Source organism: Natrix helvetica, assembly GCF_964273705.1.
Source record: "Natrix helvetica genome assembly, chromosome: 4".
Taxonomy (NCBI): Eukaryota; Metazoa; Chordata; class Lepidosauria; order Squamata; family Natricidae; genus Natrix; species Natrix helvetica.
This window is the reverse complement of record NC_138550.1, coordinates 133,334,493-133,357,738: the sequence shown is the minus strand read 5'-3', so window position 1 is coordinate 133,357,738 and position 23,246 is coordinate 133,334,493. Positions and strand designations below refer to the sequence as shown.

At 38.2% G+C, this 23,246-nt stretch overlaps 1 protein-coding gene across 1 annotated transcript in view; it reads right to left on the bottom strand.

Moving 5' to 3' along the window:
* PREX2 (phosphatidylinositol-3,4,5-trisphosphate dependent Rac exchange factor 2) overlaps positions 1-23,246 on the bottom strand; it is a 119,722-nt gene that overhangs the window by 50,925 nt on the left and 45,551 nt on the right. Inside the window, exons 10-18 of the mRNA XM_081952422.1 lie at positions 19,878-20,026; positions 17,608-17,704; positions 14,122-14,225; positions 9,530-9,579; positions 7,516-7,591; positions 7,074-7,146; positions 6,250-6,392; positions 5,750-5,842; positions 1,013-1,161 (exon numbers count right to left, since the gene is read on the bottom strand). Of these exons, the coding sequence (XP_081808548.1) occupies positions 1,013-1,161; positions 5,750-5,842; positions 6,250-6,392; positions 7,074-7,146; positions 7,516-7,591; positions 9,530-9,579; positions 14,122-14,225; positions 17,608-17,704; positions 19,878-20,026 (934 nt within the window). The remainder of the gene's footprint in view (positions 1-1,012; positions 1,162-5,749; positions 5,843-6,249; positions 6,393-7,073; positions 7,147-7,515; positions 7,592-9,529; positions 9,580-14,121; positions 14,226-17,607; positions 17,705-19,877; positions 20,027-23,246) is intronic.

Genomic DNA, 23,246 nt, shown 5'->3' with positions numbered 1-23,246 from the left:
AGCATTAATAATGTGACTTTATGACCAATTCTAAAATGTATGATTGTCGAGGTCACATGATCAGCATTTGCACACTTCATAAACAGGTTTTGACAAGCAGAATCACTGGAGAAACAGGCAGTAAAATTGCAATCAGTCATGTGATGTCCTGCTTAACAACCAGTGGTGATTTGCTTAACAACTGAATGGAAAGTGATGTTGTAAGTCCATCAAGATCAAGTGAAATTTCATTTAGTGACCGCATCATTTAGCAATCAAGTTACAGGTCCCAATTGTGGCTGCTAAGCAAGAACTACCTATATTCATTCCGAACAAATATTGGTATATCAAGCAAAAAGATAAAGAAATGTTGTTTCTACATAATATGTTAATGAAGAGTAACTGAGTGACAAATATAATAATTTATTAATATTTTGGTATTATTAAATGATTAATGGCAAAAAGCATTAAATAAATACATTTAATGCCAGCTTCAGATGTGCTAGACTTTACCACATTAAAAAGAGTGATAATTAAAATCCACAGAGAGTCAAATTGTGGAAGGCAATTTTATAGCAAGAACTTAAATTTAAATCCAGAGACTAGCTTTTCCATCCAATGAAGTTATTCAGAACGACAGGAGAGGATGAAAAATCCATTCTATCTTACTTGTTTGGCACAAGGGATAACATCTCCTGCACTATGCCCAGACTATGAAATGCCTTCTTTGGAGTTGCATTTAAATCCCATTCAGTGAACAGCTAAGATATCTTTCTTTTGTTCAGCTTTTAATTGCTGACATTTCTGAATTGGTTCTAACTTACGCATAGTAAACATTCAAACATATACCTTACATTTTATTTGTGTTTAACCACCTTGAGTACATAAAATTGAGGGAAAAGGTAGGATATTATCATTAAAATATATAAAAATTTTCTAAATTATTTCTAACATAATAATGTTTATGCCTATGATTCTGTAACGTATTTTGGTTACTATTTTTATAATTTCTAAAATCAAAGAAACCACTTACTCCCTTGGTTTTGTGCTCACAAGTACCCTGAGGGGCTTTTTACTGTTTAAACATGCTTTCAGAAAGCTATCCACTTCAGTGAAGGGCCTTAGAAAAACTAGGTCACCATTAATGGTAAAGATCTTTTTCCCAATTTCCAGACCTGCCCCCTAGATAAGAAAACAAAATACATATATAATCAATTAGCATCACCCGTTGTTGTTATTATTATTTACATGCACAGAGGAAAAGCTTCAAACATTTCCCATACACCTTAATTTACAACTGTGGAATTTATATAACCTTACAGAAAACACCTTTTGGAAAAAAAAACTAATCCTAGCAATTCAGTATTATTGGAAAAATCTCCTGTTTTTGTAACATTTTATTATTTCTAAGATTTTTTCCCCAACTTGACAGCTTTAAATTAATAGTGAATTAAATAGATTTACTCATCTATTTACCACCACTTCATTTAATAAAACCTCTTGCTTAAATATAAGTTTGTGAATAAATCCAGTTTCGTTTGCAGCATTAATCTCGTTACACAAAAATGCAGAATGTGACATCAAATTATCCAACTGCATATACACAATGTATACATGCTGAAAAATGTTATTTATTATTTTTAATTTATTTATTATTTTTGGGGTTCACATAGCCACTTCTTGAGAAGGAAGAAGTGAACTCTTCTAATTAGGCACAGCCAGAACTCCAGCTATTTAATGGAAACTACAAGGCTTTCTTCCTTGTAATAAACGGCCTCTTGTTTACAGACCTATAATTCTTTGACATCTCATTCCTGGTTTCTCCTAACTACCATTTTCATATAGTATTTTGTTTTAAAGAATGTAATTTCTGATTGGGAACAGCAAGTAACTGCACAACTTTTTCTCTCCATTGAATTTTTGGGGGGGTGAATGGGACTCAATAATATGTTACATTTTTTTAACGCGGTGGCTCAGTGGCTAAGACGCTGAGCTTGTCGATCAGAAAGATAAGCAGTTTGGCGGTTCAAATCCCTATTACTTGCTCCAGCTTTTGCCAATCTAGCAGTTTGAAAGCATGTAAAAATGCAAGTAGAAAAATAGGGATCAGCTTGGTGGGAATGTAACAACGTTCCGTGTACCTTCCGTGTTTAGTTATGCTGGCCACATGACCATGAAATCGTCACCAGACAGCGCTGGCTCTTCAACTTAGAAAAGGAGATAAGCACCGCCCCCTAGAGTGGGGAACGACTAGAACATATGTGCAAGGGGACCTTTTACCTTTATGCTTTCAGCAGGTCAAGTGTTAAGAAATGAGTCTCCCTCAGATGCAAAAGAGGATGGTGCTTACACTTTTCTCAAATCTGGACCTATAAGGCTCAAACAGTCCCTAACCTCCTTGCTTTCCAAAGGGCAATTAATATCTGGCTTTTTCTTTGGGGATAGGGTAAAGAGGGGTGATGAATCTTGCATTTGTAATTCTGCAATCAAATTATTATGGCACTTGCTTGAAAGATTTCGTAATTGTTTTTGTGACTTTTTTTTAACCTAATCGTTATCTGTGCAGTTATTTTAAATAATATAAGAAGTGGTTAACAATTTTTCATTATATGCCTAGATAGAGGTATAATTCTTTCAGGAAATACAAAAGGCCTTAGATATAAGAAGAGACAATTCTTTATTAGACATGTAACTGAAAACCTTAAGTTCTTTTTCTTAATAAGAAACTCATATTCTTCCACTTATTTTTTTATGAAGAAGATTGGTAGATCATTTCGGTATTATTATTAAGTCAACATCTGCTAGGAAAATGGTGACTTTGATTAATAGTTTACATTCCAGTTTCAAAATGTAAACTGGAACAACAAATTAGTTGTTTCAAAAGGATATGTTTTAATATTGTTAATTTAATATTCTAACAATCACATAAGATGTATTCATTTTAATAGCTCTACTAAAGACTTTCCAGATATGGGGGAGGCAATAGAAGATGCCACATTTTTTAATATTATTGGTGGATCAGATAATCCTGACTGAACATTTTAATAAGTATTTTGTCCTAGACTATAACCATTCCCCAAGCAGTGTTAATTTATTGTACACGGAAATTTTAATGTGCTTATCCATGAACTACTTTTAAGTAGCTATATATAAAATTGTATTGCACAAATATATTTCTTACTCTGCAAAAATGATTCTCAAAGTTATGCATCTAGGTAACCTTTAAAAAATCACCTGCAATATGTAGACTTATATACAGCAATTTTCTCAGCTCTTAATCTTCACACGCCTAATAATTCTCTATAGTTCTTTATAATTCTTACCCTAAATGTTAAGAGTAATGTTTCTTTCAATAACATAAAGATATCAAAGTTAGGAAATTACAAATATTGACTGTCTGTAAGCTTAAACACCAAGAAGGTGTAAATTATTTTGATAATAATTCTCTGTACAGCACTCCCAAGCACTATTTTTGCAGCCCCTAAAAAGCCATTCTAATCATTGGTGCTGAAAATCAGGAGCACACCTACTCTTATTTTGAGGTAGAAAAGGTGAAAAAAATATAATGTAAGCCCCAAGTAGAATGGAATGGAATGGAATGGAATGGAATGGAATGGAATGGAATGGAATGGAATAGAATAGAATAGAATAGAATAGAATAGAATAGAATAGAATAGAATAGAATAGAATAGAATAGAATAGAATAATTACTGGCCAAGTGTGATTAGACACACAAGGAATTTGTCTTTGGTGCATATGCTTTTAGTGTCTATAAAAGAAAAGACATTCGTAATGAATCATAATGATAGTCATAGGTACAAATAAGCAATCAAATCATACTAGGAATGACCGACCCGGTCACAGCACGGAGACGGCCTTGGTCGCGTTGGTGGATGATCTCTGGAGGGCCAGAGATAGGGGCTGTTCCTCTATCCTGGTCCTATTAGACCTATCAGCGGCCTTCGATACCATCGACCATGGTATCTTATTACGCCGGCTGGAGGGGATGGGAGTAGGGGGCACCATTCTGCGGTGGTTCTGCTCCTACCTCTCCAACCGGACGCAATGTGTGTTGGCAGGGGAGCAGAGGTCGACCCTGAGGCCGCTCACTTGTGGGGTGCCGCAGGGGTCGGTCCTCTCGCCCCTCCTGTTCAACACATACGTGAAGCCGCTGGGTGAGATCATCCGTGGTTTTGGGGTCGGATACCATCTGTACGCTGATGACACACAGCTGTACATTTCCACCCCAAACCACCCCAACGAGGCCGTCGAAATGATGTCCCGGTGTTTGGAAGCCATTCGGGTCTGGATGGGGGACAATAGACTCAGACTCAACCCTTCCAAGATGGAGTGGCTGTGGCTACCGGCGCCCCGGTTCAACCAGTGGACCCCATCGCTGGCCATAGGGGGCGAACAACTGCCCCCCGTGGAGTGGGCGCGCAATTTGGGCGTCCTCCTTGATGCCCGGCTGTCGATGGACGACCATGTGGCAGCTGTGGCGAGGGGGGCGTTCCACCAGGTTCGCCTGGTGCGCCAATTGCGCCCCCTATTGGACCGGGACGCCTTACGCAGTCACTCATGCGCTGGTGACGTCTCGTCTGGACTACTGCAACGCTCTCTACATGGGGCTCCCCTTGAGATGCACCCAAAGACTACAGCTAGTTCAGAATGCGGCCGCGCAGGCTATCATGGGGAGGACCAGATACTCCCATATAACACCACTCCTGCATGAGCTGCACTGGCTGCCTGTGGTTTTTCGGGTGCGTTTCAAGGTGTTGGTTACCATCTTCAAAGCGCTTCATGGCCCGGGACCTAGTTACCTGCGGGATCGCATCTCACCTCATACATCCCTGCGACCAATTCGCTCCCACAGGGAGGGACTCCTCCAGGTGCCGTCCACTAAGCAGTGTCAACGGGCGGCGCCCAGGAGTAGAGCCTTCTCTGTGATGGGCCCAACCCTCTGGAATGACCTCCCCCCCCGATATTAGAACTACTACTGACCTCTGCTCCTTCCGACAGAAACTTAAGACCCACCTGTTCCAATTAGCTGGCCTAGCTGATTTATAGTCCCACTTTCAACCTCCTGGCAAACATCTTATTTTGGGGTATTTTTAAGGGTAATTTTAACTTTTATTCGTATTTTAATCCATTACTGTACAGTGTATATCCTACCTCCTCCGTCTATCTATGTATATCTATATTTTTGTATCCACATTGTTTTAATATGACTGTACACCGCCCCGAGTCCTGTCAAGGAAAGGGCGCGGTCTATAAATTAAATTATTATTATTATTATTATTATTAATAATAATAATAATAATAATAATAATAATAATAATAATAATAATAATAATAAATAGGTTTAACATAATTTAAAAGAAAACATTAAAACTCTGATGCAAAAAACTGAAAATGCCAGCCCTGCTAGGTATCAGGGCCATGTCCAGTGTTGGCCATAACTGGATTTTCACAATATGCTACGCTGAAATTAAAAAGAAAAAAGAAAAACAGTATGGCTTAATTGCATTGTGTGAAATCATCCATACTTTATGCTTTAAATTTCTACATAATTAAAGTAATACAAATATTTATATTTTACAAATTCTGTGGGATAGTCTTTAATAATTTACACACATGCACAATCAATTACACACACAAATCAATTAAAATTATTAAAGTAAAACTTTATAATTGAAATAATTGTCAAAAAAACCTGAAATTTTCTGTGAGCACAAATTTAATAATTGGGAGAGTTATGAACCTGTATTACCTCAGCATTAGAGCACTTTTCCACTATTTTCACAATTGGTGCTTTGTTTTTGTCTTCCAAACCAAAACCATAAGTGCCATCACTTGATCTGATCTGAAAAAAGGAAAAAAAAATCAATATACTGAATGTGTGTGGCTGACAGGCAACTGTTGCTACTATAACATTGTTGCCACTGTGAACATTACATCTGGCAAATTTATTCATCTGCAAAAGCTGTGACATTAATCATATGCATTTATTTGAGCATTGTATGAATATTTAACCAATACAGACTAACTTTGAACTCTATAAAGTACCTATATGTTGAACTCCAGTTAATATATATTTTCCTCACAAACCTAAAGAGTATAAAACAGCAAGACAGGTCTAGGGGATTTAAGTTGATGGATAGCATGGATCTGAAAAAACTACAAATTATAACATTGTCTATGTGCAAATAATAGGAGTTAGCATCAAATTCAAACAAACAAACATAAAGTCTTAATTTTTTATAAACTTACCAGCAACGATTTTGCAATTACATTTTCCACTACTTTTAAGTCATGCTTCATAAGTCTGTGTTTCATGTTGGAGCCTTCCATTTCTTCATCCGCAAAAAAACGGAATAGAAGTGGTTCATCTTTGAATTCACTTTTTTCCAGCACTATTTGACAGAGAAAAGGTTAATATTTGTGTATCACCTATAGACATATTGATTTATAATTCAACTAAAATTTTATTTACTATATGATTTATTAAATAAATGCATCTTCCAATCCAAACTGAGATGTCTGATAAACTCCTTATCTCTTAATAATTCCCACTTTAGTGGAAGGAAGGAGCTATACCTCAGACACAATTGTTTCCTATTAATAGTTCATATATTATGCAATATTTCCCTCCTGAATTTGTTATACTGTTATGTAAGTTATTTTATGTTATTAACATAAAAGGATTATGCCAGTGTATAAAACTAATAAATAAATCAATAAGTAGATCCTTGTAGTATTGTATTTTTCACAACTATTATTAGCAAGTAATTTTACAAAGAAAACACTGTAGAATTTTATGATTAGCAAGAATGGACTCTTATCTGTAATTTGTACAGGTATTCTTTACCTGTACTCTATCTGTAATTTGTACAGGTATTCTAAAGAGGTTTTTAATTAGATAGTACTTTTTAAAGCTATAAAATACTGAACAAAAGTTCTAGAAACAAACCAATACATGCTACATACTGCAAATCCTAGGGAAATTATTTATCACAGTATTAATATCAGATATTAAAGTCAGAATATTTATATTAAAAAAACATTTTTTAAACTTATATAAATTTATAGTTTACCATGATGCATAAATCCATTGTCACAAAGTGCTATTCCAAAGATCATTGCTTCTTCTCTTGTTCTGCAATCCCCCTGCACATAAGTTTATTAATATAAAAATAAACATTCCCATTATTTAAAATAATTTCTATATTTTGGTTTATATATGCCCACTATTTTTATTTAGAATATAAGTGATAATAAATTTATAATACTGGTATTTTATATTTATTTTGGTATTAAAATATTAAAAAGCAGATAAGTAGAAGAATGCTTAATACTTTAAAGTCTTTCAAAAGATACCAGGACTCTTAACAGTTGACCAATAATACCAAAATATTTGTACCTTATTTAATATATAAAAGCAAAATTATATGACATATAAAAATGTTAATCTCAAAATAAATTTACATTTATTTCATGTTATTAATCAAATTTATATACTTTGGTGCACTGTCCTACCTGTGCAATTAGCCAGTCTATCATTTTATTAGCCATTATGACAGATTTATAGGTTCTTAAATGGTAATCCTTATCTCTGAGGAGAAAAAAAAACATAAAATAGTTCATCCTCAAAATATATATTCTACAAAAGCTGAAGACCCATATATTATACCCCAAATATAACCTAAGTGATTCCTTATCTATTCAAAATTATTTCTGTTTGCATTACTTTGTAATGATAATGCTTTATTTTAGTTACAGTACTGTGCATTTTGGGCTAGGTTTAAAGTATATTACAAAAATTAAACCTCCCATATATCTCCCAAACTAGCTTTTTTTATTTATGGAATTACCTTGATGAGGGACTAAAAGAAAACATTACAACATAATATTTGATGTTATACATCATGAATGTTTCCATATGCAATTTGTGTCTTCTGGAACTGTATCTTTTAACACTCCTACTTTTTTTCTCTTCTTTCCACATATAAATATCGATACAGACACAAATCACAAAACTTCAAGTACTATTAAAGAAAATTAAAATAGTAATACATCTTTAATATTCTTGTTCGGCTGATTAATTAGATTTATATCCTTCCTTTCCTGCACAAATTCAAGTTGGCTTATTTAGAATCTTTCTTCATTTTATTCCTATAGCAGGCCTGTAAGATAGGTTGGGCTAAAAGAGATGTTGATTTCTCCAAAGTCATTTAATGAATGGCTGAATATGAAAATTGACAGTTTGAAGAAAGAGTTATGTATACATAACAGCAAGCAGAAATCCAATAGATGAACTTTTGTTCAGAATGAAGGTGTAATTTTATTGCTAAAAACCTCCTGGTTTTCATAAAATGCAAAACCTTTTGGGTGTGTAACTTCATCTTTTAGAATTCTTTTTCATAGGAAACATGCTTGACTTCCTTCTCTGACTATTATATGTGGTCCTTGAAGACTAGAATGTTTGAATATTTTTTAAGGAATAGGCTAATACTTGCAAACTTTAAAGAAAGTTAAATTTGTTTGATCAGATTTAAGATTGGTACATAAAAATGTTCTATTTGAATTTATTGGATACTCCAAATAATGTATTTGAAAAGAGATTTTATCTGTTAGCACTGCAAAAAATGTGAAGAGGTATTAAATTATGATTTAATGCTGTGAGTTATCTTTTTGGAACAATATTTTAACGTACAGTACACAAGTAGATTTAAAGAAAAATCTTTCAGAAGTAAAGATACTAATGTCACATTGACTTATGTTAATCTAAAATGTGGGACACTTCACTGTTATTTAAAAACTTTGGTTGTATCTGGCGTGAGAAATTGGAAAAGCATTAATTTTCTGGACATCAAGGACTAGAGTCAAGATATGTAATTTATCCCTTTTTGAAAAGGCAATTTTTTCCTCTAATCAAAACAATGCAGTATGTTCTCTGTGACATATATTTCGTAATATCTATAAGAACATAAGGCTTATTATTTAAAATGATCATTGTTTGATATTTAATATATAAGTGACATGCCGAGATGGCTTATATTTTTTCTTTCAGGATTTGTATTGTTTATTAAATATATTTTCTCTTATTGTTGTTAGTTTGCATTGGAATGAAATATTATGCGTTGTTTTAACTAATTTAATTTTATGCTTTTATATCTATTTATGAATCAACCTGTAGGCTTTTTGTCCATACATAGGGCACGCACACACACTTGTTCACACACACACCATGTATGCGTGTGTTTGTGTTTGTGCATATATGTGTGTGTACAAAATGTTTCTTTAATTGTCTATCTACTGGAAATAGAAGAGTAGATGCAAACATGACTTGCATTAGTCTTACCCCATTTATTGAAGGCTTTGCTGGTCTTTGTTTTTATGAAAGGTTGCTATTCTAGGCAGACTTTCTATGGGTATAATTTCAGCTTAGTCTTCTGTTACTAGAACAATAACAATTATTGAACAAGAGCTACATAAGTGGGTAGCAACTACTGTAACCTTATGAAACTAAGCAACCCAAACTCAAACTTACCTTATCACAGGAGTAAACAGACTGTGAAGACGACAATATAATCTTACACCCTGTTAAGTACATGAACAATATTAAATTTAAATTACTCAATATCAAGTAAAGTCCATATATATTTATACAGGTTACTGTCTCTAATAATGGCAATATATGACCTCAATTTAAATTGCTTTATAAAATAAGAGAGGAAAAAAATCCCTCAAAAGCATATTTGAAATCCAGGAAAATTCCAATAGCTACTTCTTAAAAAATAAATATGGATTTATTTTAAGAAATAAATTTGAAAAAAATTGAATCCCACCACTGGTTTAATTATCAGATGTTCAAAGTGTAGGCTTGAAAGTGGTTATGCACTTCTGATCACTATACTGTGATAAAGTAGGATTTGTAGTTTATTTAGTTACAACGCTCTATTGTTTGTACATTACTCATCCCTTCGCAAGAACAGATACATAAATCAGACATTTTTAAACCGTTTATTATACCAGGATCATAAAGCAAGATTTAAAACAGGGTTTGTTAGCTTGCTTATCAAACAAAGCATTAAAAGCATTATCACAAAACATCACACCAAAGCAGTGTTTCTTGACCTCAGCAATTTTAAGATGTATGGACTTCAACTCCCAGAATTCCTCAGCCAGCATTAAGGTTGAGAAGCACTACTATTTATTTATTTTAATTTATTTCTTAGATTTTTAGACCGCCCCTCTCCCAGAAAGCGACTCGGGGCGGTGTACAGTCAATACAAATAAAACCAGTCATAATAATAAAATACATTTAAGATACATTTGGAGGGGGAGATAGGCTGTACTAAGAAATAAATATATTCTAATCCTAAAAACATCACAATTAAAACCCCAAACCCAATTAAAATAAAATAAATCCCCGGGAGGTAAAACTAAGAAAGTGCCAGGCCAGCTGATTGAAATAGGTGAGTCTTTAACTTTTGCCGGAAGGAATGGAGGTCGGTGGTAGTTCGAATGTCTGGGGGGAGGTCATTCCAGAGGGTTGGGCCCATCACAGAGAAGGATCTACTCCTAGGTGTCGCCCGCTGGCATTGCCTAGCAGACAGCACCAGGAGGAGCCCCTCCCTGTGTGAGCGGATAGGTCGCAGGGATGTGTGTGGTAGGATGCGATCCTGCAGATAACTAGGTCCTATGCCATGGAGCGCTTTAAAGATGGTGATCAATACCTTGAAACGCACCCGAAAGGCCACAGGTAGCCAGTGCAGCTCGCGCAGGAGAGGTGTTACGTGGGAGTAACGTGTACTTCCCATAATAACCCGCACGGCTGCGTTCTGAACTAGCTGCAGTCTCCGGATGCGTCCCAAGGGAAGCCCCATGTAGAGGGCATTGCAGTAGTCCAGGCGAGACGTCACCAGAGCATGAGTGACCGTGCGCAGGGCACTCCGGTCCAGTAGGGGGCGCAATTGGCGCACCAGGCGAACCTGGTGAAACGCCCCCCTTGCCACGGCTGCCACATGGTCCTCCATTGACAGCCGGGCATCGAGGAGGACGCCCAAATTGCGCGCCCGCTCCACGGGGGACAGTTGTTCGCCCCCTATGGCCAGCGATGGGGTCAGCTGGCTGAACCGAGGTGCCGGTACCCACAGCCACTCGGTCTTGGAGGAGTTGAGTTTGAGTCTGTTGTCCCCCATCCAGACCCCGACGGCTTCCAAACACCGGGACATCACTTCGACAGCCTCGTTGGGGTGGTTTGGGGTTGAAATGTACAGCTGAGTATCATCAGCGTAAAGATGGTACTCAACCCCAAAACCACGGATGATCTCACCCAGCGGCTTCACATATGCGTTGAACAGGAGAGGCGAGAGGACCGACCCCTGTGGCACCCCACAAGTGAGTGGCCTCAGGGACGACCTCTGCCCCCCTGTCAACACACATTGCTTCCGGTCGGAGAGGTAGGAGCCGAACCACCGCAAAACGGTGCCTCCGACTCCCATCCCCTCCAACCGGCGCAATAGGATACCATGGTCGATGGTATCAAAAGCCGCCGAGAGGTCTAATAGGACCAGGATAGAGGAACAACCCCTATCTCTGGCCCTCCAGAGATCATCAACCAACGCGACCAAGGCTGTCTCAGTGCTGTGCCTGGGTCGGAAGCCGGACTGGCGTGGGTCTAGATAGTCGGATTCGTCTAGGTGTCGTGGAAATTGCTGCGCCACCACATTCTCAACAACCTTCGCCAAGAAGGGGAGGTTGGAGACTGGACGATAATTAGCTAGCTCCATTGGGTCGAGCGAAGGTCTCTTGAGCAAGGGTCTCACCACCGCCTCTTTCAAGGCGGTTGGTAAGTATCCCTCACCCAATGAGGCGTTCACCAGGCCCAGGAGCCAGCCTCGTGTCACCTCCCAGGCTGCCAGTACCAGCCAGGAGGGGCACGGGTCCGTTAAACATGTGGTGGGTCGCAGCCGTCCACGCAACCTGTCCAAATCCTCAGGGGCAACAGAGTCAAACTCCTCCCAGAATGGTCACTCAAGACTCGCTGTTGGCGGCTCGTCTGGTCCACTGACGGAGGTCCACCCGCTCCGGATCTGATCGATTTTGTCCTGAAGATATTCCCCAAACTCCTCTGCTCTACCCTGTAAGGGTGTCTCCCGCGCCCCCTGCGATAAAAGGGAGCGGGTCACCCTAAACAGGGCGGCAGGGCGGTTATCCGCGGACGCAATAAGAGCAGCACAATGTCCACGTTTGGCCGCACTTATTGCCACAAGGTAAGTCTGCAAATAGGCTCTTACCTGTGTTCGGTCAGATTCGGAGCGTGAGGACCTCCACCTGCTCTGTAGACGTCTCCTGTGGCGCTTCATCACCTTAAGCTCCTCAGTAAACCAAGGAGCCCGGGTGGGTCGATGCCGCAGGAGAGGTCGCAAAGGCGCAACCCGGTCCACGGCCCCAGTCGTCGCCCTATTCCAGGCAGTCACTAGGTCCTCGGAGCGGGAGCAGGACAAGGCTACAGGTATTGGCCCAAGCTCCGTCTGGAATCTATCAGATTCCATCAGGTGCCTGGGGCGGTACCAGTTTATAGAGTCTGGCTCCGCCTCCTCGCGGTGGGGGATAGCGCCAGGGAAGTCCAGCCGGAGGGATGAGTGGTCTGACCATGACAGGGGCGTGATGACTAAATCCCCTATTCCCAGATCACTCGTCCACTGTTCAGATACAAAAATGAGGTCCAGTGTGTGGCCCCCTTCGTGAGTGGGGCCCTGCACTAATTGGGTCAGGTCCATGGCCGTCATGGAAGCCATGAACTCCCGAGCCACCTCAGAAGCCGCTCCCGTTGACGGCAAGTTGAAGTCCCCCATGACCAAAAGTCTGGGAGTCTCAACTGCCGTCGCTGAGATTAGCTCGAAGAGCTCGGGCAGGGCTGCTGATGCATAGCGAGGAGCCAAGTATACAATCAGCAAGCCCCACTGCCTCCCTGGGCCCCAGTTCACACCAAGGGACTCACACCCGGGTATCTGAGGGACAGTGAACTCCCTCGGCTCTAAACATTCCCGCATAACCACCGCCACCCCACCACCCTTACCCAGGGCCCGAGGCTGATGGAATGCACGGAAACCCGGTGGGCACATTTCCACAAGGGGTAAACCACCCTCGTGGCCCAGCCAGGTCTCCGTTATCCCTGCAAGGTCTAGCTCCCCCTCTGAGATCAACTCATTAATGAGGGGGGCCTTGTTGGTGACAGACCTTGCATTGCAAAGCATCAGCCGCAGGCCCTGGCTCTGTAGCACCTGTCCACCTAGACTGCAGGGGTTGGTACAAGCGACCGGGCGTAACCAGCAGCCGTGGTCTCCCAACCGACCTTGGGATCTTATCCTGTCCTCGCATCCCCTCCTCCCCGCGACCGTTGTAATAGGATAACCCTCTGCTTTAGTGACCTTTATATTCCCCCCCTCCACCACATCCCCGTCCTTCCTAGACTCACCTGTCTGTCCGGCGCTGGCTCTCCTCCCGGTCTGATTAGCCCTCCCCCCCACCCTGGGACCCCCTAAAAAAGATAAAAAACATTTTACTAAAAATCCCCTTAGCTTCCGGTTCCTGCACCTCTCGGGGTCCACGAACCCGTCCTTGAGGCGGGCCCTTGAAAGAGCCAAGGGCCAAGCCTGCAAGAGAGGGGCCTCCCGCAGGCGGAGCAAGTCTAACCTCGAATACGTTATTATAAAATAATTCCTCCCCAATTTATTTACTGGGATTAAATGAAGCAAAAGAATGACTGGAAGGATGCATGTAACTCATGCTGCTTCTAGTCTTTAAGCAAATGAATATAGCATGTTATTCTTTGAAAGAATACTAGCATTAAACTGTAAAATAAGAGAACATAGATAACATTGCTAAATTCAATCAAATTATACTTACCTATTACATTATATTAGGATTGAATACTATATAACATAATTTGTCTTTCATTTCAACAGCTCAACAGAACATAATTTTATCTCCTTATTTTTGCACATCAGGAAAACAGGAAATTTAACTTATATTAAATTTATAACACCAGTTTTATGATGCCATATTTTTTTTGTTTTTAATCAGAATGTTTGTATTTTTAATTAGTATAACTATTTAGTATAATGTTTGTACCTTTGAAATTACATCCTGCATTTCATTTCTTGGATAATATGTGCCATCATCATAACGGAATCTATAGAGCACGTGTTCAGGTTTAAACTGATGTTTGTCTGTAACTAACACAAAAACAAACATAAAAATATGTCAATGTAAAGAAAATATATGAAAAAAGCTAGAAGTATGCTGCATCCCAAAATTGGCTGCAATAGGTTTGCCCTTTTTCACAATGGGATTAATGGGGTTTCATTAGACTTCACCATATGCTTTTATTTTATTGTTTGCCCTGAATCTGAATAGCAAGAATTTAATTTTGCAAAGAATGCTGTACATCATGGGTGTCAAACTTGCAACATTACGTTGTCGTCACGTGACATATTGCAACTTCCCCCCTTCATTAAACTGGGGTGGGTGTGGCCAGTGCGTGATGCATCCTGGCCTTGGGCCGTGAGTTTGACACCCCTACTGTACATCATCACCTTTGTCAAAGACTCAAATGTCCCATTATTCCCAGCTATCTTTGCATGGGGAAAATTACATTAAAATAGTAAACGCATAACTTATGAACCCAAAGTTTTCCTGCAATTACCAAGCTTATTCCAAAAGTGGTTGCCAAATTTGAATCATATCTTTAATCCCTCTCTCTCATTCTTTAGTAACTGCCAACTGCCTGAACTGAAAATAAATCTTTTTCTCAAGAACAAATCTCACAATGTCCTCATTATCAAGATTTATTAGAAAATAATGTGGGAGTGTTACAAGTATTCCAGCAAGTGAACAATTCTCCTCTTAGTACTAAAATATTTTTGTGTATGTCAGGTCAGGAATTTGAGTCTTTTCTCACAATTTATTGGTATAATAGTGAGGATGTATATTTTTTCTCAGATGCAGCTTTGGGATATTTAAGTAAGAGCTATTTGAATCCTTTTCTTTCTTATAATTCTACTGGATGCTGGGGGTTCTACTCTGAAAAGTTTTAAAACCTAAACACAATTTAGTATTTAATGAAGGATTGTCTCTTAACATGCTTCATATCCCTATCAGAATATGTTTCAAAGGAGCAATGAAAATAAAGGCATTTTTCTAAATAAATGCCCAGCAATGTTTTTAAGCTGCTAACAGCAGGGTGCAATTTAATGGCTATATAAATATAACACTATATCCCATGTCATGTTACATAATCTCTCTTTCACAGACACTTTCAAACACAGCTCTTTTAAGTTTTTCTTAAATATGATAAACAATTAAACTGATAAAAAGAAGGTTTTCAAACAAACTAATTATGCAATATGAGAAAACAAAACAAGGCACAGAAACATCAAGAAAAAATATTAAATGCAGCATCTGGATATTTTAAACAATTGAGCTACAAAACAGGAAGAAGCAAGTTGTACATTGATCTTATTTAGTCTGTACCACCAATTAGTCTGTTATCAACAATTAATGGGTTTAAGTTATTTGAAAACCAAACAAAAATGCTAAAATTCATATTCTTTTATATCTATGATTGAAAAGTTATAAATTTGTAACCTTTGCATCCTTGAATCACTTTGTTCTGTTGTTTGACTAACAGAACAAAAATATTAAATATTTAATTAAGATATGTTAACTTCTGTTTTCTTCAGATGCATATCCTTGTCTGCACTTGGAAAGTAGCCTGGTTTGTACTTAAGATGGGAGAACGTCAAGGAATCCCAAAGCTATTTGCTAGGCATAAAGCAAAAAAACCCAAACAAACAAACAATAGGAAGACAATTGCAAGTGATTATTGTCTTGCTGCCAAAAAAAACCCAACATGACTTTGAATACAATAAGAGTTGACTTGAAGAAGGCTTTAATTCTTACTTTCTTCATCAGTTCTGATATGGAAAGCATATATTTGAGTTATTTATTATTAGATAAAGAGTATACAATAATACAATAGCAGAGTTGGAAGGGACCTTGGAGGTCTTCTAGTCCAATCCCCTGCCTAGGCAGGAAACCCTATACCATTCCAGACAAATGGCTAACCAACATCTTCCTAAAGACTTCCAGTGTTGGGGCATTCACAACTTCTGGAGGCAAGCTGTTCCACTGATTAATTGTTCTAACTGTCAGGAAATTTCTCCTCAGTTCTAAGTTGCTTCCACCCATTGCTTCTTGTTCTACCCTCAGGTGCCTTGCAGAATAGTTTGACTCCCTCTTCTTTGTGGCAACCCCTGAGATATTGGAACGCTGCTATCATGTCTCCCCTAATCTTTCTTTTCATTAAGGATTAGGGGAGGCATTCATTAAACCAGACATACCCAGTTCCTGCAACCGTTCTTCATATGTTTTAGTCGCTAGTCCCCTAATCATCTTTGTTGCTCTTCTTTGCATTCTTTCTAGAGTCTCCACATCTTTTCTACATCGTGGCGACCAAAACTGAATGCAGTATTCCAAGTGTGACTTACCAATGCACTATAAAGTGGTATTAACACTTCACGTGATCTTGATTCTATCCCTCTGTTTATGTAGCCTAGAACTGTGTTGGCTTTTTTGGCAGCTGCTGCACACTGCTGGCTCATATTTAAATGGTTATCCACTAGGACTCCAAGATCCCTCACACAGTTACTACTATTGAGGAAGGTACCACCTATTCTGTACCTGTGCATTTTGTTTTTCTTGCCTAAATGTAGAACCTTACTGTTTTCACCATTGAATTTCATTTTATTAGATAGTGCCCAATGTTCAAGTTTTTCAAGATCCTTCTGTATCTTAAGCCTATCTTCTGAAGTGTTGGCTATTCCTGCCAGCTTGGTGTTATCTGCAAATTTGATGAGTTCCCCATTTATTCTCTCATCCAAATCATTGATGAAGATGTTGAAGAGTACTCTGTGTGTGTGTGTGTGTGTGGTGTGTGTGTGTGTTATCAATAAAATTCTTATGCTGTTAATGGTACTTAAAGTAGAAATAGCAAATCCAGAATATAATACAGTTCTAATGTAAATCTAATTGTCTCTCACATGCACAGTGATTTTCTGCTTCAACAAAAACAGATGGGCCATTCAACTTTATTTTAAGATTTCAGTTCCTGTGGAAACACAGCTGGGTCTACATAATTATAAGTAAATAAGTAAGTTCCTTTATTTTGGTCAATAACCAGCATAAAATAACAACTAGACAAAAACAAAAAGAGCAAAGTATGGGACAAGCTTTAAAATTTGGTTTCAACATGGATATAATAAATACAATAAAACAGATTATTCTTTAGGCTAAAACTAAAAACTAAAAATTAGAACAAATAATACACGAAACTGTTCCAAAGATAGTGATGATGCTCTCTAGTTTGATAATGAAATGTTCATCAGAAAACAATTAAATTCAGAGCATCAAGGACCTCACTGTTCCAAATACTTATTCTGTTACTTTTGGCTACAATAAATGTCATTCTCACAAACAATTATGTACTCTGTACACCTACTGACAAGTAAAAAAGTTAAATATTTGCAAATAATTGTTAGAAAAGGTAACTTATTTTACCATGGTGGATAATGCCGTTCTCTAACAAAGCCTGACCAAGATGAACACCTTCTTCGGGTCTGTGAATCTCTCCAGTTTCCAGTAACCAAGATACAAACTCACTGATTAAGAAAAAAGCAGATAGACAAAAATATTTTAACATATCAAAGTTAAATTATGTGGTAAAGAAGTAAAATTCCTTAAAAAGCAACAGAATACATTTTGTTCATTAATGGTGTAATCCAATCCATGTCTATTCATGAATAAACTGCTCTGAGTGCAATGAAAGAAGGGGATATCAGATTAGTCTAAATTTGTGGTTTTAGAATTCACAATGTTTTGTTTCTTTAACAGCTAGGATGGAGTAAGAGTCAATAAAATGTTGGTAGCCAGAGCTGCCTTTAATATTATTGGAAGAACTGAAAGCTGTAATGGATGAAGTAATAATCAAAGCTAATGGCGCCGGGGCAAGTATTCTATTCCATCTGCACCCTTTTTTTCTGAGGTGCAGAGGGGGAGATTTCTTTGTTTTTTAATTATGGTAAGTCGTTTTACACTTCACTTTATAATTTTCCTATTGGCCCTGTCTCAAAAGGTAACGGTGCAAAGTTCAGTAAGAAGGTATTAAGAATTATGTGAGAGTTTTTGGTTACATAAACTTGATGAAGTCTGATCAGACTTCATCAATGTCCATAGGTACAAATTATTGCTAAAACTTAAAGCTTGTTTTGCATTGATAAGTTTGGTGAGGCAAATGTCTGGGATGCAGGAAGAATCTGATGTTCCTAGAAGCAATAATTCAATCGGTTTTATTATTCAATATCCTTATTAATTAAACAAAATAGCACTCACCTTCAGTAAGATACCTGAGACTATCTGCATAAAAAAGGTGAAAAATAGATGCAGTGTGGGTGTGGGTGTGTATGTGTATGGTATATACACACACATATACCGTATTTTTTGGAGTATATGATGCACTTCCCCCCCCCAAAGGAGGGTGAGAATTTGGGTGTGTCTTATACACCAAATGTAGCCCCGGCCACCCACAGCTTCCCACTCTTTGGCCTGTGCCTCTCAGCAATTTACCTCCTTGCAGAAAATGGGGAAAATGGGGCTTGCAGAGGCGGCAATAGACTATGGCAATCCCTGCAGCATGAAACAGCTGGTCATCAGGAGGCCCAAGCTGAAACTGAAATTGAGATTGAAACGGACTGTTTGCTGTTTGCTGCAAGGAGGCATATTGCTGGGAGGCAAAGGCAGACATTTTTTCTTGTGCTAATCAGGCTAAATTGAAATGGGCTGTTTGCTATTTGCTACAAGGAGGTAAGTCAATAACTATAAATGCCTATAGAATGTTCAAATTATTACACTTATTTTTAAAGACTGCTTTATTATTGTTCTAGACAACTTAACAAAATGAAGAAGTTTTTAAAATAAATGCTTGATCTAAAGAGGTTCAGTGCTATTGTATCTTCTTTTAAATAGCAGAGAATAACGTATACTTCCAGAAAGCCACATCAATTTTAACAGCATCTGTACAAGTACAGTGTGAAATGTAACACCACAAACAGTGTATATCATCTGTACTGTTTGCTGCAAGGAGGCAAATTGCTGGGAGCCGGAGGCAGATTTTTTTCTCATTTTCCTCCCCAAAAGCTAGGTGTGTCTGATACTTCAGAGCGTCTTATACTCCGAAAAATATGGTACATATATACATACATACACAGAGAGAGAGAGACAGAAATGTTTATAGGCCATGGTTATTTTAACCTCTTTTAATACCACTGTACGTTTTATAAAATGACTTTATATTTGACAAGGCAAAAAGAGAGATATTTATGCTACTCTACCTTGTTAATCCATTTTAAAAAATGACTGTAACACATAACACATTCTATTTAATATTCTAAACTATAGGTCATAACTCTATGCACATGTAAGACAGAGAGGCAATTCACCAATTACTTTTTGCATATGTAAAATAACATTTACAGTATCAACACTGCATTTTTAAAGCTTGGGGGACGGGTTGACAGACAGATACCATTGTATTTATGGTTATCATTATTCCAAAAACATGTGTATACTTGTATAACATCTGGCTTCTTTTCAGGAATATTGTGTAGAACACTCAATACCCAGACTGGATTAAGTAACTCACTAGTTAGAGTGAGAGTGAGAATATGTGGACTAAAACAGAAATTCTAAATAGTCTGACCATTTTATTTATATAATTTGATAAATAATAACTAAAATAATGAGACAAAATTTTAAACTCAAATATTAAACACATGCCTTCCAAGGAAACATTTTGGAAAAGTGGTTAATTTTCTCTTTCGGTCTTTGATCAAATTCCCTTGTCTGCACATCATTTTGTAAAGTTTTTCTCCTTGTTCAGAAATCATCACCCATGTATCTTGTTCCATACCAAGTTTTAACCCTGAAAAACAAATCACAATATAATAATTTTGAAATGTTTCCAAATAATATATTACTATCTATCTATTGTGGGACACTGTCCTTTAGATTTCAATCCTAGTAACTTTAAATATAAAATAATTTGTGATTTATCGTACTTTAAAGACTTTTAAAATTAGAATAGTAAACATTTCCAAGAGCAGCTGGACAAGTTCAAACAAATCATTCCAGACATGATTTTCTATAAACAAATACACTCCCCCACATACAAACAGAATACTGAAAGATTCAGGTTAAAATTTCTAGCGTAGTATAATTAGTCTTAAGATAATCTTAAGAAACAAGTCTAGGAAAGCTCCTTTTCTAATACACAATAAATATAAATATCCCCATTCATGAGAATTTTTATCTGAAAATCATTTCATAAGCTGAATGGACTAGCCATTGTCTAACAGTTGTCAGGGAAACAAGGAACCCAATAGTGTCAGAGTAACAAACTGGATTATAAAGACAAAGCCTAAATACTGGTGTAATACATCCACATACCATGCATGCATGCATGCACACGCACACACACACACGCACACACACGCACGCACACACACACACACCCTCCTAGTAGTGAAATAATGGGTAACTCTTGCTCACACTAGGCTGATAAGGAAGTTTAAACCTGCCTGAATAATGTTGGATTCAATTTACAGTTTTCTAGAAAGAGCAAGGGTTGTCTTTGCACTGGTTTAGGACACATATTATGGTAAGCTATAAGGTTTGTTCGGTTTTAGTTTAGCAAATTATATCAGCATTGCAGCTATTAGGCACATGAGATCAGTCATGCAGTCATGTGAGGGGTGGCCCAATGTTTTACAACAGCCATAACTGGTTTACAGGCCACTCATTTCGAGGCTATTGTGATTGCAAAACAGAGAACAGAATATTTTCTGTATTATTTTTAAGCATTAAAAATATTTTAAGTTTTTATTTATAGCATTTTTCAAATGTACTCCATCTTTTTATTCATGATATATTCAAAGCAGCTAAAAGATTAAGTGTTAATATGCAATTAAACATTAATAGAATTGCAAAAATAATTCAGTAATATTCCATTGTGATAGAATACACACAATGTTCACAATCTATGAAGAAAGCTAATAATTTTTTAAAAAGTCTTCTAAGATCATAATCTCACTACTTCAGAAAGTAGTCAGCTAAATTTCCCTTTCACTTATACTTAGGTAAAGTTTTTCAATTGCTTTATATTCATGAATGTGAATAGAATTATAAAATAAACAAAAGCTCCTTTTTATTCAGGGTGAATGGAATGTTGTTTACAACTACTTTTAGTGAAGGCATTTGAATTCTGCAAACTGTTTTGTCTATGAATCATTTGTTATTCCACACGTAATTAAGTCAGTGCATCCTGATTTATAAAAAAGATGTTTACACAGATGCTTTGGAGATGGGATGACTGAGCTAGACACATAGATCAGGGATCCCCAAACTTGGCAACTTTAGACTTGTGGACTTCAACTCCCAGAATTCTCCAGCCAGCATAGCTCCACAAGTCTTAAAGTTGCCAAGTTTGAAAACCTCTGACATAGATCATCGAAAGACAATCCCTATATAAATGTTTCAGAAGCTTTCATTTTGAGAACTAATATGATAAAAAATCTGATTCTTGCTCTTATTTTGGTTCCTTCATTGTTGGCTATAATTTTCTACAGTGCTTGAAGATCTACTTTGCTTATCAAATTAAAACAATGTGAAAATCTTCATGTGGGACCAAAATTACATTCTCCCATCACAGCTTTCAATGCTCTGGATTATTCTGCTGTTCTCACCAATTATTGCTTCTTGCCGAACAATGTTACTACAAAATTTGATTCATCTGCACAAACTTTGATTCATCTGTAAAACTCCACAGCTATATGTTAGAGGGGGGTAGGAATGGAAAGAGAGAACGAATGTATTTCAAGTAAGAATTCTTTTTACAAAACTTTGCAAAAATATCAGCATTAACTGCCCAAAGCTGAAGAGTCTGAAGGTTGATGGGTTTTTGCTTGCAAGTAATGAATAGAAAGAATTAGTAATTCCAAGACTAAGATAGATATCATTGGTTTGTAAACAATAAGCAATGGCCTGGATAGATTATTTTTTTAAATTATTTGGGAGAGGGAAATAATTTTTCTTTCCCAAAAAATCCAGGGACTTGGGCTTCCGGTTCCGGCAGCTGACGGCGACGGGCAAGCCTTGCTCGCACCGCGCATCCCCGGTGGGCTTCCCACTCCTTGGGGGGCACAGGACGCCCCGTAGAGGCGTTCTGCCGGAGGGGCGGCATTGCGGGGGATCCCTGGATCGGCGGCGGCCGGCGGGGGGCCCCCCACCTCGCTCCAGGCACTGGGGAGCACGAAGGGGAGACGCTCCGGCGTCTTCGCTGTGAGGCTGATCGGAGTAAAAGAGAACAGAAGGATGCGGCTGCGGTGCGGTGAGGTGTGAACTTCCTCCATTCCCTTTAACAACTTTAACAAGAATCAGTCAGCTGTTTAAATTTTACTTTCGGCTTGACATGGAGAGGCGTGGCTGGAGGGAGGGGGATTTCCCCCCCTCCCTCGGACAGGCGGCTGGAAACGATTTCGCTCTTAGCCCCAGGGGAAGGAGGAGGGGGAGAGCCAACCAATGACGTCACGCCCCTACTAAGTGAATTTTCGGATTTAAACCTTAAAACAATGATGATCTGGAAACTTTGGGAACTTTGAACTTTGAAAACTTTATTTGTTGCCTCCAAACCCGAAGCTGGCAGGGCAAGATGGCACACTTCTGTTGTCTTTATGAAACGTGAAATCTGACTCCACCTTCAAAACTCCAGGCTTCCGGTCTTTGTCTCCGTGCTACTCAGACAAATCTCTTGTTGATTGCTGTCTTTTGAACTCCCTGGAGTGAAAAACTTTGCTCTATTGCCAGGGCCAGTGGAAAAAATTCTCTTCTGCCTGGACCTTCTGTCTTCTGGACTCTCCTGGCTGTCCTGCCTTTCTGACTGACCATTCTCTATACTGACTGAACTTTTTATTCTACAAATAATGGCACCTAAAAAACCACCTCCTGGAAAGCCTGGCTTTGCTGCCTCTGCCCCGACATCTGCAACCTCCAGTCCTAGTAGACAATCAACGATAACAGCTTTGATGCAACCTAAATCTACGGAGATGGAGTTTCAACAAATGTTCCAGCAACTTCTACAGGGACAA